The following is a 25,770-nucleotide window of genomic DNA, read 5'->3' as shown; positions in this document are numbered from 1 at the left end:
CCTCCTCCTGCGCAGATGATGATTTTGCGAGTAATTGAGGACAATTGGGAATCATCATAAAGATCGAGCATTGTCAGGGATTGCAGAGTTAAATGTAAGTGAATTGTAAGTAAAATTGTTTGCAAGTGCTGAAAATTAATTTAATTAGTTGTTGATTTAGAAACATGCTGCAGTGCAGCTGGTGGCGTGTCTGTGTTTCTTTTGTCAAATTTTCTCAGGCTTGGGGATGGTAACGAAAACAAATTTGTTTATTTTGTGTCTGATTCGGATTGTTGCTTTGTTATGTGTAATTTTAATGAGCCGGCGGAGAAACAGTCATTAGATTTTACAATTTAATTTGCGTGTCATTTTAATTGTCCGCACCTCTTTTATCTACATCACGGCACTTGCGCAATGTCAATGGGGCAATTTATGAGATTAATCAGTTCACTAAGAGTGAGTGAGAGAGAGACAGAGAGAGAGAGAGAGAGAGAGAGAGTTAAAGGGGCAGAGGGGGATTTCCATTAGCTAATCAACGAACCGAACTTACAAGCCATTACCCAAGCCGTGACACTCCGTGCCGAAGCACGGCACATTTAGATAATGCGTCGATTTAATAGAATTATCAACATATTTACCTCGACGCGTCCAAGCACAATGCCCGCTCCGATAGTGCCAATGCCGGCCAGGAAAAACGGTATGGACACCTGCAGCAATATGGTTTGCCATTTCTCTTGTTTGATGCCGGGTCGATTCAGTGCCAACTTCTCCTCGGAGCTGCCGTTGATGCCCGCAATGCTGGATGCATCCGCTGCCAGGGCGCCTAAGCCGCCATGTCCGCCTCCGCCTCCACCTCCACCTCCACCGCCGCCACCCGCCGCACCTGGATCCGGTTCGGAGGATGCTATGGACGTCGTGATGATTGAGCTTAGTGAACCAGTTGTCGAATGTGGAAGGCCGGACAACTTCTCATTGTCGGGGTCTGTGCAATATGTGGGTGGGAGAAACAGAAATGGGAAGAGAAAAAATGCATTTAGTCAGGGGATATCTGGCTACAGTTTCTAACTGTGTATCTGTGTGTGTGTGGGCGTGTGTGTAGAGCTGTGGCATGCAACTAAAGTCAAGAGCGTTGTGCAATTAGCAAGGCAATTAATTATCATTACAATAAAAGACGAGCATTACTTATAAGCGCTACCCTATACCCTATCCCCTAAAAATTTGTTTAAAAACCCCTTTGTTGTTTTTGTTTTTTTTTTGTCGCCGGGTTAAACGAGTTTTTAGCTGCCAAATGAATAGAACAATTGTTGTTGCTTTTTTTTTTCGTGTTTTTTTTTTTGTTTGCGCAAAGTTAATAAATTACAAATCGTTCGTCCATAAAAGCGCAGACAACAAAACAAACAAACAACTACAGCAACGAATAGCATGCAATAATAATTAAAGATTTTATGTGTTTATCGTCTATTATAAACATGCATACGAATTGCGATTGTGCGATTGTAAAATAAGACAATATAATAAAACCAAATAAATAAAATGAAAAAATCTCTGGCGCAGAATTTTAATTGATGCTCTTTTGAATAATCTATTAAAATACATCGAGTTATCATACAATGTTGGTTAGTGTAATTGTTGCTTTGCTCTATGATAATTGTGTAATTGTATGTATGTGTGTGTGTGTGTGTCTATTATGATGCGAGATTAGTTTAAACATTTTGAAAGAAATTGTGCATAAGAATTGCAATAGATTGCAGAAAATGTAAGATCGGTAAGACCGAAGCTCTTAATGCCCTTACAGAGTATTCATAATATCTACTCAGCTGTATTTGTGGTCATATAGTGTAAAAAATCCTATAAGACTTAAGCCATGAATACAATAAGATTGACGCTGCTTCGAGCTGACATGACTTCTGAACTATTATTCTTCTTTTATGATTCTTCCTTTTTTTATTTATTTAAAATACAAAATAAAGAAAATATATAAGAAACAATTTCAACTTGGGCTTTAAGATTAAAACAAAAACAAATTAAGTTTTAATTTTCACCTATTTATCAAATATGTTTTTCTTAGAACTTAAGTTTTGTATTTTATTGAAATTTTAAGCAAATTTAAGCTTAAGGAATGCTAAATAAATGCACATATTTGATTTTTGAAAATCGAGAGAAAGTATTTAAGGGACTAGATAAAATAGTGCATATAAACATAACAGGCTGTTAGTTTTAAAAACTATTAAAAAATGTTTAGAGAATAACAAATGTTATCTATCCATTATATTAATATTCAACTAACTGGCTCGCTTCAGAGGTGCGACACACCCCTCATAAATACACGAATCCTACAGTATTTCTTAAAATTTCAAGGAACGGGAGTGATGGGTAAAATAGAGCACCAATCTATAGTTTATGTGCGAGTACTATGGGGTTAGTTTGTCCGTCTAATCTAGCCTAAACCTAAGTCAAATTTGCCTGATAACTAAAATTCTACGAACTGCTAATTACCAAGTTCTAATTTAGATACCAGTAAGAAATACTTATAACTCGATATGCTAGATAGTCGGACGATGTAGCTATGTATGCATATGATAATAACTATATAAACTAAACAATTATAGTATAAAATGCTTTAAATAGATGAAAAAGAGTTAAAGACAAAAAAGAGAGGCAAGTAGAAAATATATTTATAAAAAAATAGAGCGGAAGAGCTCCAAAATGGCGGGGAGAAGAAAGAGAGAAACGGGGCAATCGGGGCAAACCCAGCACACTTGACGCAGCAGCATAGTTATCGCTATCGTAATCGTTATCGTTATCGGTAACTGATCTATATTGCCTACATATAGCAATGATAATGATGATAATGATGATGATGATGATGATGATGATGATGATGATGACGATGCTGCTGCTGCTGCTGTTTGCTGCTGCCAACTGATTTGTCGTCGTCACTCACCGTTTCCATTGTAGATGGTAAATAACTTGTATTTATCATCCAAGGCCGCATCTAGCGGTGTTGTGTTGGTCATTGTTGACAATTGTTGTTGGTATATTGGTGGCGTGGCATATGGTGAGGACGTTGATGATGTGTTATTGTTATTATTGTAGCTGTTGTTATTGCTGTTGTTGTTGTTGTTGTGGTTGTTGTTGGTGTTAGGGTAATTGTTGTTATTCGTATTGATATCGATGGTTGTGGACAATGGCGGCGGCGCGACACCATCATCAGCCCCAAATTCGGCGGCATCATTGTGGGCGGCATATGTGGAAAGTCGTCGCACATTCAACGGTGAGAGCGCAGGTTTCTGTCTCTGCTTCAGCTCATTTGGTATGGTTGGGCTGGGTGGTGTGGGGAATGCGGTGTGCTGGTTGTTGTCTGTGCTATGGTCTGTATTTTGATTGTGTTGCATGTGTGTTGTCTCATGTTCGTTCGGTTGCGACATTTTTGCATTGATCGCTAGTGTGTGTTAGTGTTAGTTTGGGTGTGTGTGTGTTATTGTTTTGTTACTTGTTTCTAGCTGGGCCTAAAGCGTGCGCAGCAACAGCTCAAGTCAAAGCCAAAAATGCAGCTGTATTTATTTGATTGTTGTTGTTTTTGTGAGTATTCTCAGTTGCACAATGGAAATTCATTTAGTTAACTAGAATTCAAACTAAACAAGAAAAAACAAGAATACTTGCAACTAATTGGGGTGCAATTATATATATTTATGCGTATATATGTATTGGGGATTTTCTGTTTTTTTTTTTTTTTTTACTTTATGCTGCTTCAACGATTTGGCATATTTGCATTGTGCAAAAGGTTCTCGATTGGAACTATCACTAAACAAAATGGAAAATATCACACAATTTTTATTGACTTCCTTAACAAAGGTTAAATAAATAAATTAATAAGTTATTAATGAAGGCGCGAGTCTATTTGATTATGGATTTTTTTTTTGGAAAATGTTTAAGGAATATAAATTGAATAAAAATGTTATTGAAAAAACCAAAGCCCTTTGGTTTACATTGTATATGAGTGTGTGTTGGGTTTGTCTTGCGTGTGTGTGTGTGTGTTGCGAGTATGTTGTGTGTGCGTTGGGTGTGTGTGTGTGGTGTGTGTAGGGTAAGGCGTCCTGTGTGCTGTGTCCAGTTCGTTATTGTGCGTCCTGTTCTTCGAGGCGGGTGTGGGTTGGCGGATATTAAATATTTGAAGGACTAAAAGGACAGAGCTTTAGTCACCGGACCGTTGATATGGCTGCAAGCAACAATATAACGTTCATATATTGTTGTTCTCGTTGTAGTATTTGTTTCAATGAATTTGTAAGTTGTAGAAAATATTATAAAGAAAAATATACGACAGTTTCGGAAATCAATGAATATTTCGCACAACACAAGGTAATAATAAAAAAACACAAAAATAAAGTTAAAAATTATATTCATTACGGCAATACTTTTATACTTTAGTTTTTGACATGCCCAAACATCTTGCACTTCCGCACAAACAACAAACTCGTATGGCATCAACTTTTGGATCTTTAAAAAAACCTGAATTAATAACAGTCTATTTTTATATGAGTGTTATACATTGTTAATAAATATTTAATGCAACATAGAAGACATTTCCGAACTCAACATATATGTACAGCTGTGAAAAAAATAATAGCACCACCACTAGAAGCAATTTTTAAATAGTCGCCCAACTCACATTTTTAACGTTAAGGAAACGTTAAGCACATTTTAAGAAAGGGACGACTCTTACAAATCTGGGAGTAAAAAATGAATCATCCTTATTCATAACGTTTTTAAGTTATTTAAGGAACTTTACTGACATTGATCAAATTGGGCGAACAAAATAATAGCACCACTTTTCAAATATGGGTTTAAAATTAAAAAAATAACGATAAGTAACGAATTCATTAGCTAACAATTTTGAACTATCAATACTAAATCTATATTCATCATTTAATATTTAGAACTGTGTCCTATATTGGCAATAACAGCTGCACAGCGTCTTGGCATGGAATCAGCCAAGTCCTGGCATCGTTTTGTATATGCATGCTGAGCAAAACTGATCAAAAGCCGCAAAAGACGAACATGTGGATATATTTATCTTAGGCAACTCAAATTTGCTCAAAATTTAGATTTTCATTTTCATTTTGATCCTAAAGAGTCCAAAACCGTATGAAGTTCCAAAATCGGACATTATTTGGTCGAGATATTCCAAAAAACCATCAAGAAAGGTTGACTTTACAAACAAATCGTTTTTTGGTCCACAGCTTATTTTAACCCACCGATTTTTAATTTGTTTGAATACCAATTGGTGGTAGGGATCCGTACGAACTCGAAAAGGTATAATATTTCAAAATCGGCCGTTATTTACCAGAGATATTCAAAAAAAATCATCAAAAAACGTTTGATTTTCGAACCGAACCCTTTTTTGAGAAAAAACGTGATGTAACCCCTTGCCATTTTGTTGATTTTTGTCAACATTTAGATTTTTTGTTTTTGATGCCAATCGATGGTCTTGTTCCTTACGAGTCCAAAATGGTACAAAATTCCAAAATCGGACATTATTTGGCCGAGATAGTCCAAAAAATCATCAAGAAAGGTTTTCTTTACAAACGAATCGTTTTTTGGTCCACAGCTTTTTTAACCCATCGATTTTTAATTTGTTTGAATGACAATTGATAGTAGGGATCCGTACGAACTCCAAAAGGTATAATATTTCAAAATCGGACGTTATTTACCAAAGATATTCAAAAAAAAACATCCTAAAACTTTTGATTTTCGAACCGACCCCGTTTTTTGAGAAAAAACGTGATGTAACCCCTTGCCATTTTGTTGATTTTGGTCAAAATTTAGATTTTAATTTTTTTGATGCCAATCGATAGTACTGATCCTTACGAGTCCAAAATGATATATTATTCCAAACAACATATCTCTGCGCGGAATTATATCGTTTCCATAGCTCTGCCGTTGACCATCGAAATAACTTCGCCACTTGGGTTGCGAATCAATTTGTATTAATTTGTATTGGCTAGAAAATTAGGGTCAAAGGATGTTTAAACGAATGTTGTTTTTATAGCAGCAATATTCTTACAAGACTAAAGTGAGCGGAACACGTTTATTTCAATTCTTAGTTCTATATTCAAGGCACTTCGAACACATTTTCATATAAATTTATATGTAAAATATAACTTTAGACTTGGAGGTTATGATATACCTGAAGATTTTTATTTTCTACAAACCAAAATGGGTGGATGTTTAATATTTGAAGCAAAGGCCGGGAAATAACAGCTGGTATATATATATATGTATATAAATATTTCGTTTTTGTTTCCAAAATTCGCCGACTGTTGGGAAGTTAGGGACCTGTTTTTTATCGAAGCGTGTTTAGCAGCCCACACATTTCGCATTTGCATTAATGAAAACATTTAAGCAGCCGCATTGAAAAGCAACCAGTTTTGGCCATCCGAATGTGTGTTAAAGTGAAAAACTTGCAGCTGCAGCAAGCAGCTAACAACAAACAACCAGCCAGTTGCCAAGCAAACAGCCAACTAATCCGATATTTAACGCACAACCGACTGTTGGCCACTCTTTGAAGCGTGTCGCGTTTTCAAGTTTATGGACATTTGACAGTTTATGCGATTAGATTTGGAATCCCAGCGATCGCTGTTGCGACAACAAAGCACACACTTATCAAGACAATCCGAAAGTCCGTCTCGTGATATATATACATATATGTATATATATATATATATATATCGCTATCAACAGATGATGAAGATTGGAGTGTAGAGCGGATTGGGATAGGTATACTAAATTAAAATATCTTTAAAATACAATAAATCCAAATTGGATACAAATTCGACCACAATTTTGGATCTTAAACTTATATATCATACGATAAGCCAGAGGCAAGAAACTAATTGGAAGAGTTAAAGAATAATTGCTCAAGTTTAACAAAAAGTTGTTGGTTAGTAAAATATAATTGTATACAAAATGCAATTCTAATAGGTTTTGCGAAATGGGGTTGTTATATTGCCGAATAAGTTATGAGCAAATCAAATTCTCAGTATAATATGCAGCTTCTCATGTAGAAAATATATAGCTTAATTTATTAAATTAAATGTATATATTTATTATACTTAATATTTTAAAGCCCATCAATAATGTTTAACAGAAAGCAAACAAATTCAACACGACAGACATTGAGACCTGTGAGATTTCTATCAATATATTAAAAGAAAAAAACACTTCAATAATAAATAATAATTGCTAACTGACAATGACTACGCATGTGTGTCAGAAAGAAGGAAAACAGGTGAAAACACAAGTTCCGAAAAGAAACATAATCTAATCAGTGTAAAGCATTTTATTTTTTCAATTTGCTTTGTTTATGGTAAATGTTGAAATCTATGGCAAAAATTCACTGAAAAATGCTGACACGTGCAATTTCTTTTTTTATTTAAACAAAAAGATTTATGTACTGAGTTTGTATTGTTAACTAATATGTTTGGGGGAAGAACTAAAAGTTGCTTGATACTGAAGTGGGAAAATTACAAGGGTGTTGTGCACCCCCCCCCCACCCCCCCCCCTCTCCACTCCCTTGCTCGCTAAGCAAACGAGATGCATTAGTAGACACTTTTGAATGGTAGACACAAACATGTGTAATTAACAGCGGCTTAAAACTATTTCAGCTTATGAATTAATTAATCAATATATTGTGATTAATATATAAAATAATAAATCACTTTTTATGCATAATTAACGTGGGATGCTGTACGCAAGATCTAACCCGAAAAAGAAAATAAACTGGGCCAGTATACTGAAGCCTTGCAATTTGTTAAAACCAAAGTGCAGAATTCGTTTGAGCATTTGATTAATAATACTACAAAAAAGGCAACGTTGTGTATTTGTATGTGTGTGTGTCTGTGTGTTCGGCACTTGAGCGCGATAATATTTCAATTAGTAAGACTTTAAGTGCGTTTATCGGCTTGCTTAATGCTGAAATCTATTAAATTTCTTATCAAATTGAATTTGGCAACATTGAAGTGACAGCCCTGGCCACGGGACAATTGGCCATTCCGGGTTATTCACAATGCTCGGAAATACTTGTCATTGCAATGGTATTTTTATTTTTTTCTTTCTATTTGCGCTTTTTATAACAGCTTATCGCCTATACTGGAAAATATTTATAAAAAAAAAAAAAACAGAACATACAGTAAAATGTTGTGTACTGATTTAAGCACATTTATGTTATTGTTATTGTTTTTTGTATTTTCTTTTCTTTACGTTTTTGTTGCCATTTCTGCGAATTGCAGTAAAAATCAAATTACGCACTCTTTCGCACACATTACACATCGCGTATACGGCCCATTGAACGGTTACATATTTGTTTTTCTTTTTTAAAGACAGCTCGGACGACGCGACAGAAATTTAGCTTAATGAACACACAGCCACATTCAAGTTCAAAGTCAACAGACAGACAGACAACTGACTAACTGACTAACTGACTAACTGACTGGATGACTGACAGACTGACTGTTTGACTTACTGACGTACCTAATTACTCAAAAACTGATAAACTGCATAATTACACTAAAACTGAACGAAAGACTAAATCAAGCAAACGATCGCAGTTCATTTTGTTGTTGTCTTTTGTCTAAATTGATATTGACGCTGTTGTTTTATTTTCTCAATTGAACTGCCAAATAATTTAATGGCTTTAGATTCAATTTTAAATGCGGAACTTTTAAGCTAACTACTACGCAAAATTGTATAACTATTTAGCCCAGCCGAACGCTGTCACGCATACAAATACAATTTCTTTTTTTTCGGCTAGACACAATAGCGCCATAAAATGCAAAGCCAATCGAGTAGCACATATATAAAACACGAAAGAACGACTATTTTCGTCGCAACGAAGGTGATATACCCTTTATGCTGATAGAATTGTGGGCCCATGCTGAATTTTACCAAAGTATTCTATCTCAAAAATATTCTCTACAAGGGTATTCAAAAATATATATATATATATATATAATAATAAAGTAATATGTTTATTTGTATATGCAGGCATAGTCCGCCTTCATAATGAATTGGCTATACGTCTTAATGTCTGTTTTTTTATTTTACCTGTCATATTAATGTTGTTATATACCCTGTACATTGTGCTGCAAATATATGTAGCCCTGCCTGACTGACTTATATTTACAGCTGTCATAAATCGATGGGTTTTGAAATCTTTCTAATAAACAACTCGAAAAAACGTCTTAAATTTGTATCATATAAAAAGCTTAATATTCTAATTCAATCTCATTTTGGCGTATTTTTAATCTATATATATTAAACTTTATTCATTCTATACTTAAATCAAGATCAGAGACCTCACTGCTGGCCTCTAATCGAAACAAACACAAAAATCAACGAACTTTAATAATATATGTATATTCGATTTTATGCATATAACGGGTACGTCCAAAGTTTTTTGTTTGTTTGCTTTTTAATTGATTGTTCAAATAGCAAATGTTTCCCAAACGGTTTAACTGCTTTCAAGTTCGGGAATGCCAGTTCCATGGAACATCTGGATAAAAACTCTGCACGTGTCTTTGGAATGTCACTTAAGCCCATTAGATGGGGTTTAAACATATAACATATAACAATATTCATTTCGATAAGAGAATAAGTAATTAAATTAATTAAAATCATCTAAATTCAAGCAGTAAGATTTAACTTTGATTTCTTCTACTCAATTTGAGGGTCGTATCTATGCAGAGTGTTATTTTACTTGTACCATCTCAGATCGAAGTACAAAGATTTTATCACGCCAGAGGCATACAAAATAAAGAAGCCGAAACACGGCTAACAACCAATAGAAATTCAGTTGGCATTCGATTATTTGTTTATCGTCCGCGTCGATTAGATTATAAATGTTCACAAATGGCAACTAAGACACGATTGACGTACAAAAATTGCAGCCGAACTTGAAACACACCCCGATTTATAAAAAGTACAAGCAATTTGCCTAATTTTTAATGGGTTTTTAATATATGCTTATTTATATACATACATATAGATATATATATGGCATACCCAAGTAACTGCTGCAAGAATATCCATAAATTGATATAAAATATAATAAGAGGCTCACAAATGGTTCGAGAGGAAACATATATATACATATATATACATATATCTGATATATATAAAATAACGTATTTTGCAACACTATGATATGATACGTAGCATGTGTATAATTGGTCGCACGGTACGCGCAGCTATCCGTTTAACCCCAGGAAGCCCGTCGTCTCACTGGCTGACATTAATTTAGAAAACGTGAGCTAAATGTGCGCCGTTTGTTAATTTCTATTTATTTTCATTTATTGTGATTAAGCTGCAACGTTGTCGTCGCACAATATCCAGATATGTGCATATATACAGATTTATATATACATATATATATAGATATAGATATATCGTATAAGCACATAGTTCCCAGGCTTAAACGCTTTGGCTTGAAATCGTTGCGGCGTCGTCTTGTCGCGCAAACAAACTCTTGGTTTTGAATTATTTTAAATTGCGCAAATTAAACATGTAAGAGAAGGGCTTGAGTGTTAAATGCACAACTAGAAGATACTCTCAAGTTAGAAAGTTAGAGAATACTAATCGAATCTAACTCTAGAGAGAGAGGGTTAATACACTTAAGTGTATTGTTTGGTCAAGTTTAAGAGTAGCATACATAATGTGATAATATATCTATAAGTAATCCAGCAAGGCACAAGGAGTAGAAAAGCAAGTCAAACTTCATGTCTCTACATATATATAAATAAAACTGACTGAGTGTAGCTCATACTTAGTTATCTAAGCTTCAGAGCAAACAAATTAACAAAATGCATTGCATAAATATCCTTTCAGCAAATATAGTTCAATATCTATACAGTATATTTATCAGTGATGGCTGTTTCACATTCGGAATGAGTAAATGATTGATTCATGCATTGATTACGCGTGTGAAGTAATTCAAGTAGATAACTCGTCTAACTGTAACATAGAATTAATTACAATGCAATTGTCAACTGTATAATAATCGACATAAGCTCCGGCGTACCACAGTTAATTATCTATGCACAGGTCGGCTGCTGCTCACGAGCTGAGGCATTAAAGCGTGTGACCAACGTGTCGGATACGTAATATTTCATTGATATAAACCTGCACAATATGCAAATTGAAGAGCTACCCCAAACACGTGAAGCGGCAACAGCTGGCCATCTCGCTCGCTTGCGCTTTCTTGTTCAGAGTTCAGTTCAGCTCAGTTCAGTGGGGCAGCTGTGCTGCATATGGAGAGGGGCCGCCTGTTTTGCACAGCTGAACTAATTTGAATATTGAATTTGAATATTGAATTTGAATTTGCATTTTCCATTTTGCATTTTGCATTTGGATTTTGATGTAAACGAACTTTTAATAATTCCACGTTAATCTGATCGTGATAGATAATAATTGCGACCAGATGGGCAAATTGCGGCTATGGACTGTTGCCGAGAGGCAGTCGATGGACACACTAATGGCCAGGGATTAGATGTGACCGATATGCTAATTGAAAATCTACACATATTTACATAATAATAAATATTATGCTTATATTATTCTTGACGCCTTGCGCACAAAAAGCCTTTCTATTGAAATTTGTGTGAGCTCTGTCTGTTTGCGTATTTAATTTCAATTCACTTAACTTTATTGCAATTTATTTGACAACAAGTTTTTGACTGTTTCTCGTATTTACTTATTATATGCTATATACAAATTCCAAAACAAAACAACAACAACAACAACAGCCACAAAATAAGTAAGAGCCTTGCAGTCGAGTGCAACCGTCTGCGCAATTCAGTGTAAATACCGAACAAAACAGTCAAAGAGAGTCTTATTGCTTATATCACAGGTGACTCTAAGACTGTTACTACAAGTGACTGTCAAACTTTGACTTTAGAAGCTCGCATTTGAGGCAATTCGTGGGTGCGGGCTTTGCCTGGCCCCAATATGTTTGACTCAAACATTGGAGGAGCTCATCCGTAGGCAAATTTGGTGACTCTAGCTGAGGGAGTTACGGATAAGTGTGAATTTCAACAGTATGTCTGAACCGGATATACACGAGTATATGTTCCAAGCTTCAAGTCTTAAGTTGTGGAAAAAACTGCGTCCATACGAACAGACGAGCAGCCAACAAGGCGGACACTGCGTAAAAGCAATATACTCGTTTTCACTTTACGAACCAGGTATCAATACCTAATATACATATATATATGTGTATATATGTATATATATGCATACATAAAACACTCAAAAGACTCTTGTCGTAACGCATTTGATGACGCAGGTGAATCGCCGTAGATTCTGAGCCATGGAGCTCTTTTATTGTATATTTATTTTTTTTCGACGCTATTTGTTCAAGTTGATTTATTTATGAAGCCAGCCAACGTATTTTAATGAATGAATCGACTGAGTTGAAGCCAAGTAAAAAGCAACAACAACAAAATGGTAACAATAAAAGCCAAGAAAGCAAAATTGGCTGGCTCTAAACAAACAATTGTTTGGCATTAACTACGTCATCGGCCTGAGAAAAAGTGTTAAATGCAACAAGTCGGCCAAAATACACATATAAGCACAAAATGTTGATATAAAACCGAACTGGAACTGTATCAAATGTCATTCAACTTGGCAAAAAACAAAATAAATAAAAAGCCATAAAACAAAATAAAATTGCATGCCCGCCTGTATACACACAGCCGAAATGAATATACAATTATACGTAGCACTTATGTGAAGGGTCATCAATCCATCATGGTTCTTACTCCCATGACTAATATTACGCCTATGGCAGCTGTTGGCCAAGAAATATGTTTGTACGTGTTAATTTCTTTTTATGATCTCACATGCGAATACGATTTGTTTCAGTACAAAATAGAGACTGTTTATTATTGGTTTAAATTTTTTGGAAATTTACGTTGAGGTTTAAAGCTAACTTAGCTTGTCAAAATGCCAAAAATCTTCCATTAATTGATATGAATATATGAAGGTTCCTCGTCGTCTATACATCTATACTTGTGCATGTATATAAATCATATCTTGTCAAATATGTACAGAATTATCTAATCGTACTTTAAGCAACGTGTACATATTGTGCAAAGGAAATGCATCTTTCAGCCAGAAGTTGATTTCTTTGGACTTAATAAAAAGCTCAAGCGCAAGTCGATAATTTAATTTTTTTAACGACTTGATCATAAGTTTTGTCCTTTAGCAGCTCATAACAATCATTTCATGAGTTTAATATTAAGTAATTGGAAATATAAGATAATTTTTTTTTAAATAAAAACCAAGTTTTTATCTTGATTTTTTAGTGGAAAGTTCCTGAAGTCATTCAGTTCATAAAAAAAATATCCCAGCTAAGCTGATTAAATATATGTATACAAAAATGTCTCCTTGAGTATAATTACTTGTGTATCAAAAATCAGGGCATTAAATAGATTATGTATCTACAATCTTTGCCATTTTTATGAGCCGAGCGAACAGAGAACTCGGAGAGAAATATGTCTGTTTATATGGCAAACCTGGTACTGGGTCTGGGTCTGGGTCTGGGCCTGGCTCATTAACAGCACGCAGCAGTTCAACAAAGAAAATATAATAATAATGAGAAATTGCACACAAAGCAAACAGCTGAGGTTATATTTTGTTATTGTTGTTGTTGTTGTTTTTTTGTTTTAGTTGGAATAAAACAGTTCACTTAGCGAGACTGATGACAATTCTGATTCCATGCCCAAATTGTGCCAGAAACTGACCGCAACTAGGACTAGCAAATACCCTGTAAGCGCACGGAAGTTAAGCTCAAACTAAAGCAGAGCCAAGAGTCAAAGAAACATGGCCCAAAATCAGGCTAAGCATTGTTTAAAGACATGACACAATCATAATTGCAGCTGGCCAAGCTGTAGCCAACTGTAACTGTGCAGAGTACTTGGCCAATTAGTGGGGCATTAACAAAGGCAACGGCTTTGGCGACCCCAAGCGATCCAACGATTATGGTTATGCATATAACACCATATTGTGTTTAGGGCAACAAACACAACACACGAATGCAATTTGGCCGTGAAAACGAAATGCCAACAACATAAATTAATTATTATTATTTGTATATATTGAACAATATATATATATACATATATATTTTTTTTTTTGTTTCTTCGGCAAATTAATATTAACTATGCATTAATTAAATGCTTTTGTTGTGTAGTTTTTTTTCCTCTCTGCTTCTTAGTTTTGCCTTTCGTTTCGTTTTGGTTTTGGTTTTGTGTTTCGATTCAGTTGGCTATGCTGTAGGGGCAGGGCCTGGAAACGGTTCCGAAACCGCATCAAACCGTAGCCCGGAGTCGCCTAAAAGCGGTGCGAATGTTAAGGTTGCATATTAACATTTATTAATTAATTTTTTTTTATTTTTATTTTAATTTAGCAACAACGAATTGTTTGTACTGTGTTATGTTTAATGTTTTACCACAAGGCATTTTAATTGATTTTTTATGTTTCTTATTGTATTTAAGTTTTTTGTTGTATTTATAATTTATTGCATGCGAATTGGCTGCGGGCATTCTTTTTTACTTTTAATGCGATTTACATTTATTTATAGAAGTTAAGAATTGTTTCGAAGCTTTATTTGCAATCCCCGTGTATTTTTACAAGTTCAAGTTGCACTTTTAAGGTCAAAAACAATAACCGAAGGTGAGTTTTTTAAATACGAACTGACGATCCCTCCCTCTACAACAAGCACAAGAACTTTATAAACTTTCAGCAAAGCTCAACCAAAAATCAAGCAATCAAGAAAATGAATATTAACAAAATAAGGAACTAAGTCAGATATATGATAGAATAGATCATAATCTTCCAGTATTGATGCCATAAAAATGATATATCATCGCTTAAAAAGCTGCTGTGAATTGTCTTCAAGCTAACGTTTAAGACTTTCCCTCGCATTGTATAGAGAAAAATAAAAGGAATGGCTTAAACGAGCTGCACAACTTAAGTTCATAGTTCAAAGTTCTATAAATAACAATTCTGCCTTAAGTATATTCTAAAATATTCCCATTCTTTTATTGAATAGTTGCTGGCAACACATGTTACTACCAGTTAACAGGGTAATTATATGTTTATTTATATTTAATATTGTTGCCAATTATGCGTTAAATGTGCTGCATGTTTTCCATTGATTTCCATTGATTTCCGCCTGCCTTTCTACTGCCAGCCTAATACGTACTGCAAGTATCTGTATGTACTTTAAGTAACTGGCAATAGGTCGTTTTTTTTTTTTATTTTTAAATGTTCTTTTTTTTTTGTTTTTGTAAATACTAAAGGCTTACTTTTGCAGTAACAACTTCACAATGTGGCACTTTGTTTACGTTTTATTTTCGGGAGACACGCGAAACTTAACGATCTTGACTTAAATGTCATAAATTAGTTTGTTATATATTTATTTTTTTTCTTCTAATTTATGACAAGTCGTTATAGTGACCTTTTCAGTGTTTTCTAATTTTTTTCTTTTCTTTTTTATTTTAATTTATTTTTGTATCTTTTTTTTATTTTGGCACAAACAAAAACAACAAAAAACACAATGCAACTCGTGACAAATGGGTATGCCGTGCAGCTTCCGTAGGTGGGTTCTGTAAAATTTTTTTACCGCTTTTTTCTTTTTTTTTGTTTTGTTTTATTGTGCTCTCTCTCTTCGGTTTTCGTTTTTTTTTGTTTTTTTTTGGCGACGCCGTCTGCACCGTACGCCGGGATATTGTACACTGAATGTCCAAAGACGGCAAACACTTGTTATTATAACGCGTCAAAAAGCGTCGCTGCGACGTCGACGGCGGCAGCGACGGTGGCAGCGAGGGCGACGCTGAGCGCACGCTGAACAGCACCACGATCTGGCCGAATCAATAAGCCAAGCGAGCGACTAAACGTTCGACAGCCGAGCGTCGCAGCTGGCTAAACTTCGAGCCTCCCGGCCAGCGGTACTTCGCCGCGGCGGCGACGGCGGCGGCGACGGCGACGGCATTGCCCGTTGATAAGCCAAGCCAAGACCCGCTCTCAGACGTCGGCAGCACCGCTGCTGCTGTTGCGCGCAGCAGTTGTTATCAATTGAAATCAAGTTTAGTTGTTGATAGTGAAAAGCCAAAGCAAAAAGTAACCAAGAGCGCAACAAGTGAAAAATGAAAAGAAAAGCGGAAAAAAAGCGATACGACAAGATCAATGAATGAAAATGCTGCCGGCGTCGGCAGCGACTGCGGCGGAGACGCAACGTTTTCGTGCACACCGTTAGAACGAACGACTTTCGTTGGCTGCTCGGCTCGACTTTGAAAATCATCGTCAGTTTTTCGACTGTTGGTTGGCCCATTACTCATTATTAATTGTCAGCTCGAGTGGGCCGGCGCATGGGGCGTATGAGTGATGCCAAAGAGTTACGACCCCCTCCACTCCAGCCTTATAGCTGCTAATACATTTTTATATACTATATACATATATATATTTATTTAGGTATATGAATTTTCTCCGCATTCTGATTTACGAGGTTTTTTTTTTGCAAATAGGGTTTTTGTTTCGTTGCATTTTATGTAAATTTGTTTTGGTCAGGACCGCATAACACCACCCGCTGCTGAGAGGACGTTACGTGACGTCCAACTGACAGTCCGATTCGGCACGATTCATGCATTAGAAATACAATTAACAGTGTAATTTTTTTTTCTTCTTCTTCCTACATTTATTTTTGTAAATACCCCGTTTATGGGCCAAAAAAAAGGAAAAAGAATTGGTTGGGCTGTGTCAAACGACTGAATATATATATAAGTATATAGTTAAATACACAGATCGCAGATTTGTCTCCAAGCCTAGCCAGGCCATTTGAAAGTTTCGATGCTTATGGAAGAAACATGAAAAGCATTTTAGCTTTTGAGTCAGGTAATTACCTAAGCCGGGCCTCCCAAAATGATGCATTACTGCGACACACTCTATGCGTCCAGCAAATGGGCTTAGCGTAAGAGCATATATACATTAATATATATATATATACATATATATATATATATTCATATACGCGTACGCTCAACGAGCATATAATGAGTACAGCCAATATGTTTGTTGCCAACAAAAAATACAACAACAAACTGGTTTATCCGCATCCGGATAATTGATACAAGCCGAATCGCCCATTTCTCTAGCCATCTCGCTTGCACACTTCAGGCCCCGAGGCATTATTATTATTATAAACTTTTAATTATTTAAAAATGTTTGTTTATCATCTTAAGAATGGAATGGTTCAGGATGTAGACTGAAGAGTTTGTTGTTTCATTTGCAAATTGAATTCGTGGCATTCGAAAGAGGCTCTCGACGCAAATGTCGAGTGGCCGCAAGTAGACCCATAAATAAATATTTATAAATAAATGTTACAATAATCAAGCAATCAACAAGATCAACAGACAAACAAATAAACAAACAATTGTGTCTTATTATGGCAAACCTAAAATTAGCAATCAATAATATGGCAAAATTAATCAATCAACCAATTTATAATCTATTTAAAAACATCATTTAAAATTTTTGATTATAGCATACTAATTTGTTAAATATGTATATTAATTATGTGAAGGCATCTCAGTTCCAGTGCCCCACTTAAATTTTCAAAATTTATAATGATAAATTGCTCAAGATTTTAATTAGCAGCCAAAACCTTAATTTCAGTTTTAATTCATTGACTATAAAAGACAGTTATTGTTCAGATTTATATTCCAAACGATCTTGTGCAGAAAATAAACACATTTTGTACATATCACACATCCTGTCATACACAGCATATCTAGCAAACCATTTAAAAAATCGGAGCCAGTAAAGGTGCTTTTTAAAATTAAACAATATGTTAACCACAAAAGAAACCACGTTAATCAGTAGGCAAAACATGTACAACCCGGTTCCGGGTACGAATCTCAGGTTAAAGTATGAATACTCTGATGTACAAGAGGTACAGAAGGTTATGGTAACTAGTGCTATTCATGACAAAGTCTTCATACTCTGTTCACAAAGTTAGAACGAGTATATTGGTCGTACATCCCTAACTCTTCGGAAAGGACTTATCATGATGTCCTCCTAAGATGAAACGAACATGGATCCGGGATAACACCCGATCCCACAAATTGTAAAAATAGGTATTTTCATTTATAACAATTTAAAAGTAACTGCCTAATGGTTACACTTTTAGATTCACTAAGCCAATAAATCAGTTAAACTATTCGACTTAATAATAATAATATAAAACATAAATCGTAATGATAATTACAATCATAATAATAGGATATTAACTATTAATAATAAAAATAGTTATAATATAAACTAATAACAAAAGTAATATAAAAGGGAAAAATATAAAAGATATAAAATATATAAACTAATTATAATTGTAATAAGACATGGAAATATTAATAAGCTAAGTAATATTATCTAATAAAAATAGTAATATAAAGAGGGAATAATTTAAAACAATGATAATTTTCTAAACTTATATACTTTATAGTAATATAAAAAATTATAAATAATATAAAATAATAATAATTACATTAAATTATAGTAATAATAACAACTAATAATAATAAGAAAGGAATAATACACAAAAAACAATAAGACAAATCGAAACGTTTCTTGTTTGGGAAAAACATTGACAATATCTACAGAAATATATTCGAAGAGAAAAAAAGTACAACGGGGACGTACAACTGAAGATGCATAAACAGATATGCTGCGCATGACTCAGGTACTCCTAGGTAGGATAGACGAACGCGTTCGATTGCAAAAATAACCCGACTGGGGGACTTTTCGTTTCACAGATAATGGATGCGATACCTGGCACTTAATAGCCAGGGACCTGGGGCTCAGCGATTGCGGAAACAGTTGGGAAATGCACAAAACCAACTTGCGTGTACCTATATTAACGCTTATCAGACAACGCGACACTGCTCGCAGCTCACCTGTGCGGCTGGCGGGTGGGCCAGGGGTGTCCCATGAGAGACAGAAACCTCTGGGGCGGGGACTTACACGCGGGGTACATTTCGTTTCATATACCCTAATAGAGGGTATTTTCATTTTGTGACAAAGGCTGCAACGTATTTATATAAAAGAGGTAAAACGTACATATTCGACCCTATATAAAGTCTGATCAGTCAGAATATACAAATGCTGGAGTCGTAGCAGTATTCTATATAGTTTATTTATAAGCTTGTAGAGGGTATTATAATGTTATAGTAATGCATAGAAGAAATATGTACAAATATATATATATATCAGTATCTGTGGAAACTAAGTCTGTCTGTCTGTCACTATGCGAAGGATTCTAGCAATATCAACTTTTTTGATACAGCCAGCAAATATATCGAAGTTGGCTAAATCGGACTACTATAACATATAGCTGCTAGGTACTATCGGTCAAAAACTAAGTTCTTCTCTTGCATTTGCCAAGCAGTCGAAAAATGGAAAACATATAAAATATACATTTACCAAACTATATATGCAAAACAGTTTCAAATCGAACGAATGTATTATATAGCTTTCATAGGAAATAGGGTATTTAATCTTCTTTCGGACTTTATTTTTGTTGTATTGCGGTACGTGTTGCTGTGGAAGGCGGCAGCGATGGCAATTTTTAAATGTGTTACTTGAACGAATTGTATGGCAGTTACTCGTATTTGTTTATCGACAGACAATTGACAAACAGACAGGGGTGGGCGGATAAGTGTGGGTGTGCGGGGGGAGGGCTGCGTTCAATCAAATTGTTGGATAATGGTCAATCAACTGCCGGCGACGATGCTTTTGATCAGGCGTCGATCCAGTGTCTATCAACGATCAATTTCAATGTTATTTATTGTCTCTATTTGCGGCTCGACATGCAAATGCCTGCATTGGGGGGGGCTATGGGATTGGGGGTTATTACTGCCCCAAGCACGACCATAGCGAGTAGACCTTAAACTTGAACCTGCAACTGCTGCTTAATTTATAAGCAAATAGTTCCGCTCAGATCTGCTCCCTATGTGTATGTCTGTGTGGAAGAACACGCTATCGAAAATTAGCAGCTGCAATTGCTACATGCATTATAAAAAAACTTCCCAGCCCCGCAGCCGCCGCCCCACACCTCCGCACGTCCTAGGCAATTAGACACATGTAATGCGCTTAATTGGGTTTGTTTGCTTGTTTTTTTTTTTTGGTTTTTTCTCCATATTTTTTAAAGTGAAGGTCGCGTTTCAAACCTTTGCCAACCAGGCGCATCGACCAGGCCGAGGAACCCAAAAATAAGAAATAAAGTAAAAACTGGGCCTTTCCACTCGAAACTCAAGTGGCAATCAGCGTCGCGCCTGTCACTTTCTATTGGCAATCTAATCGCTTATACTAACTCTTGTTGATTGCAAGTTTTTTCCGTTGTTATATTTTAAAACGTTTGCGTCGTGCTGCCAAATATTTGTATCTATATCGCTAACAACATATATACTTATATCTGAGAGAATGGCATAGAAAATCCTAGTATTGGAAACTCTCATCAAATCGAGTCATGCTCCATCAAGCACGTCTTTTCTTATCTAAACTTTAACATTGTTTTTTTGTCACAATTCATTTCGATCTCATTTTCTATCAGTTTGGTGACAAACGATTTAAAAACAAATCACAAAACTTTATCTATACGTTTGTTTCAATTAGTTCCTAGAATTGTTCCTGAATGTATTATCCATCAGTTTGTCGCAATCAATAAAGATTTACGACTGAAGCAAAGAAATTGAATTGCCTTTGTGTTAGCTGAGATACTACAAATTTCAATTTATGAAACGGGGATTTGCTCTTAAATAAAAACTGTTCTACGACACTTTTTTGTTTTTCATCCACATTCACGAAGATTTATGTGAAAATTCACTGTAGAGTTGAGATCACCACGAGTGGAATTTGGGTGTAAAATGAGTGTAATTCACCACGGGCGGAAAATGTGTGTATAAATATATGAGTAGGGATATGGGCCGAGTTTTACATAAGTACCATAAGCAAAAAAAAATAAAGGATCTCATAGTATTGAGATATTGCGCATATATTATATAAACATTTATAATTGTGAATACGACTTGACTTTAGCCATTTTTTAAGTTGATTGAACTTGGCTCTACTTGACTAAAATACCCAGATATACGTATATTTATTTTACGCAGAAGTTCAATTTCTTATTTACAATAAACCGAACCTTGAGTCGAAACATATATTCTTATGTTATTGCATTTACATTTTTAATTTATAATCAATTAAATTGTACTATTGAAATCGATTCGACTGATTCGAACCTGGTTTCACAGCTGTGACTACCCGGGTGAATGAACCGAACGCTAAGCCAATTGGTACTCAAGAAGAATTTGCAATCCATTGAGAGCTATCTATGATTAATATACTGCAATTTGTAGTCATATTAATCTCAGACTCTGGAGCATTGTTTCATATGATTAACATTGTTTTCACAGCGTGGTCAAGTGCCATAAAATGGGAGTGGCAGTTCCTAGAATAGTCTACAGGTGTCAACAAGATTACTCAGGCTCTGAATCGAAAGAAGCAGATGTATATAAACGAAAATAGATTTACGATAATGGTTATCAGTTCGCTACTTGGACAGAAAACACGCTATTGTCAGCAGACATGAAATTAAACGAAAACTTAAGTGCGGGCGATGCTGACGCAAAAAGAAACATGATCCAAAGTGAGTTAACTTATTTTTGCTCTTTATTTTTTTTTTGTTTTTTCGTCGATTCCCCGTACTTAGCGTGTGTCTACTTTCCAATCAATTCGTCCAGTCACTTGAGATACTACAACAGATAAAGATATTACGTGCATAGATTATGAGTACCAAAACCCTCAATCAAGCCACAACTCGAGTGGGTAACATCGAATGACTGATGCGTGGAAAAGGCCGCCTCCGCTGCCCCCTTGCCATGCAGACGGTATGCGGGTTCTTTCAAAACTCACAAATAGCACTTCCACTTAATATAACAGATGTATCTGAGCGCAACATCTATGACAAAACTGGGGTGTATTTAGAGAAAAGTAAAAAATAAATTGCAAATTCGATTTTCATTCCAAATTTGTTTGTTTTAAAAATAAATGTGACATTGCAATTATAGGGTATCTTAAGTTCGATTTATCAACGTTTCTGCTGCATGTTTTTGTTCTCTGCAAAAAGTGCGATCTTGATGTGAAGTACCTGACAGATATGAAAATACTTATGTCCATACCTATATATATATATATATATACATGGTCAAACCTTGACGTAAATATTTACAGAAAAGTTGAAAAAAAAACCTTATCGCCGTTTTAGCAAAAGCCAAAAAATTAATCAAAGCAATTGTCCATATAGATCCCACGTAGAGGACCCCACAATCACGGCGTCGTCTCGCTTCTGGAAATTTTAATGGTTCCTGGACGTGATTTCTATCACGTCGACAATATTTTGGGTACTTTTTGGTCTTTTATGTTATTCCCTGTACTCGTCGAAACGGAGATATACGCAAAGACATGATACTATAACAGTTGAATATATCTTAACTGATAGCTCACGAATGTGCAAAAAATGTCGCAAAATAAACACAAAATGAAGACTATCTGAAAGCTTACCAACTCTGTATAGGGTAACTATGCGTCGTGCATTTTTTGTGATTGAAGTTAATTCGTTAATAAACCAGTTAATAATCACATTGTACTCGTCTTTGTGCGTACTCGCATATTGTTGGAGAGCGCATTCGACACGCGTCATTAGACTTGATTAGTATGTGAAGCAGCACCTCAAGAGCAGATACATATATATATATAAATATATATATAAATATATATATAAATATATATACAATGCAGATACAGTGGCATACAAGCATATGGCAATTTGGTAAGACATAAATATATTTTGTATTGGGCCTATGCAAGCGACTCGAAGCTCATATTTATGTTTGCCTAGACAGGCGTTACAATAACAATAACAAGCACCATGACAACGACGACGTCGTAATAGCGACCTTGCCCCTGGGCCTTCGGCTAGGGTAAGCAAATAGACGTTACCTATCAACAATTACAATTAAATGACAACAACAATTGTTCCCATGCTGTTAACAAGCGCACAAGTTGACAAACAGGCGCCATCAAATCATGTCTTTACAGAACGTTTTAAATAGTATAAGACATAAGACTCCCGGCCATTCAAAGCCTTCCTAGTCTGATAGTTTATAGATAAATACATATATCCTTAACTCCGACTAGAAATAATAATATATAAACATAATGATTATTGTTGATCAAACAACCTCCAGAAATCAATAAATATTTCCCATATGCAAATATATACATATATGCTTTCAATTCATTTCCATTCCATTCGAATTTTCCTTTCCACGCGTAAGTGTGGTTTGTTTGAAGCTTATTAATTACGTTTTAACCAAGTTTTAATGTAGACCATAAATAAGAAGTTTAAATTCGATCGGATTAAGAACAACATCTTCACACAAGAGTTTTCCACTCATTTTCCACACATGCAGGTGAAACATTTCACGGAAACGCATGAAAATGTTGAAAAAAAACTGAAACAATATCACAAAAAATATATAATAATGAAATATACCAAGGAAAAGAATAACATTAGCAGCCCGGTTTGTTGGTCAAGCGATTAAGAACAAATAAACCCATTGAGCGCCAGTTGGTTAAATGGGCCACAAAAGCTGATTGCCAACAAATTGGTGCCAGATATAAAGCAAGAGTTAAGAGCAGTGAATGCCTATGGCAACGGATTTGGTCGTGTTTCGTAAACTTTACAGAACAGTATACAAAAAATAAATGCCTGATGTTATTAATTAATTGATTTTTTGCTACATTTATTAAAGATTCATAAAATAATATTTCTATTTTGTAGATGTAGATTTTTAATATACGATATGAGGCCGAGCATATCGCTTGAGTGCAATCTCTTGAATCTAGCTAATCAGCCGATTTGCACCCTCACAAATTGTATTGCGTCTCAATTGAAGTCTTCCGCAGAAGTTTTGTCATGATAATGAAGAAACACAACAGTTATCTTATGCGCTGTAATCAGTTTATCGTAAGCGCGAGTGGGGGGGGGGGGGGGGGGGGTGCTGGCATTGTGGGTGGCGGACCCACTGCCAATGAAAAGAAATTCAAGGAAAATGCTTTTAAAAGCACATTTAGCGCTGTGAATTACTTTACAATCCCGCTCACAACACCCCAGCAAACGGGCTGCTGTCGATGACTTGTCGTCGACTTGTCGTCGGTGCCGTCACCACCTTATGATAACACATAATTCCGGCGCAATATTGACGGGCGGCTCACGGTCTGCCTGATTGGGAGTACGCAGTTAAGCACAGCCAATTCAGTCCGAATTGTGAGCAACAAACAATGAAAATTAACCATAAATTAGATTACTCAAAATAATAACTTTATGATGTTAATAGCTGCGATATGACAGCGAGCAGAAAATGCAATTAGATGCAAGCCGAAGCCCGCATATCCTAGCAAAATAATAACCAGCAAGTGTAGAAAATTTGAGCTTTCATCTAAAAGCTCTTTATAAATTATTAAATATATTATTCAATTAATTTCCTTTCTACTTCAATAATATGTAAGTGCCGAACAAGTTCGCAAAATCGATGTACCCGTTTAAAGAGCATAAATAGTCGCGAGCTAATCGAAATTTGGCACTCAAATTTAAATATGCCCAAAAGTATGCTTACAAATTTTGCCAATTCGCATATCAAATTCTTGATTCTAGTAGGCAACATTTAATCTAACAGATTAATACTCAAAGACATTTGATAAGACAACACTAAAAAAAGTTGGCCTAAAACACCCTCTATTTTTATACAGGGTGCTCAACTATAGAAATGCTGCGGACTTGGTTAACCGCAGTTAAGGTTTTCATTTGTTTGGAAAATTAAACCAAATCAAATGAATTTTTATTAATTTTTATATATTTTAGTAAATGCAATATAAATCATAAGTTGGCCGAGTTTTCATTAATTGTAAATTCTTAACGTGTGTTTTCTTTTGAACTCTAAAACTTATCAAACTATGGCATGTACATATCTTAATATAAACCAAAACATATATATATATATATAATATATATATATATATATATATATATATTATTATAATATGAAAGGTGCACCCTGTTTTGGTTTATATTAAGTTTTGTTTATATGTACATGTATATATTTACATATCTGTATGCGACTAGTTTGGACAGCTTGAAGGTGCTTCCGCTTAACGTGCGGAATAATCTTAGATGATGGCAAATAAACGTTATCAGCAACTCAAGTGTTTTACTTCGATAAAGCACAAAACGAGAGCGTTTCTCTATGATTAGGTGCTTACGGTGAACGTTCGCTAAAGCGAGCCAATATACTAACGGAACCAAAACTGCAACACGTCTGTCTACCAAATCAATTCGTTCCCGGATCTCCCGAAACATTGTACCATATATTATTAAAAAATGTTAAGTGTCAAAATTCAAAACATTTGAGGCGGACTCAGCCCTAAAGCATAGACCCCAACAATTGAATGAAAATGTATGGTAGAAATCAAATAAAGCCCGTAACTTCTATAGGATAATATGTACGACCGAATGAATTAGAAACTTATGACATATCAAACCATTGTTCATGAATGTATCAAACTAGGTTCACGAAGCGAACCAAAAGGCAGGGAGTTGGTTCGAGCCATGAACTAACCGAGCTA

At 35.2% G+C, this 25,770-nt stretch overlaps 1 protein-coding gene across 7 annotated transcripts in view; it reads right to left on the bottom strand.

Moving 5' to 3' along the window:
* Positions 1-25,770, bottom strand: part of LOC135427599 (solute carrier family 41 member 2) — a 33,659-nt gene that overhangs the window by 3,339 nt on the left and 4,550 nt on the right. For 4 of the 7 annotated variants that reach the window (XM_064681155.1, XM_064681157.1, XM_064681156.1 and 1 more), the window contains one exon: positions 618-961. In XM_064681155.1, coding sequence (XP_064537225.1) covers positions 618-961 — 344 coding nt within the window. Of the gene's footprint in view, positions 1-617; positions 962-2,923; positions 4,199-15,341; positions 15,504-25,770 lie in introns of those variants that run through there. The other 3 variants (XM_064681151.1, XM_064681153.1, XM_064681150.1) reach the window with 2 other exon arrangements.

This window comes from Drosophila montana, unplaced genomic scaffold (assembly GCF_035044405.1).
Source record: "Drosophila montana isolate Dmon_TW-CO22-7 unplaced genomic scaffold, ASM3504440v1 contig_2178_1, whole genome shotgun sequence".
NCBI lineage: Eukaryota > Metazoa > Arthropoda > Insecta > Diptera > Drosophilidae > Drosophila > Drosophila montana.
Note: the sequence above shows the minus strand (reverse complement) of the source record. Positions and strands in the feature narration are given on the sequence as shown.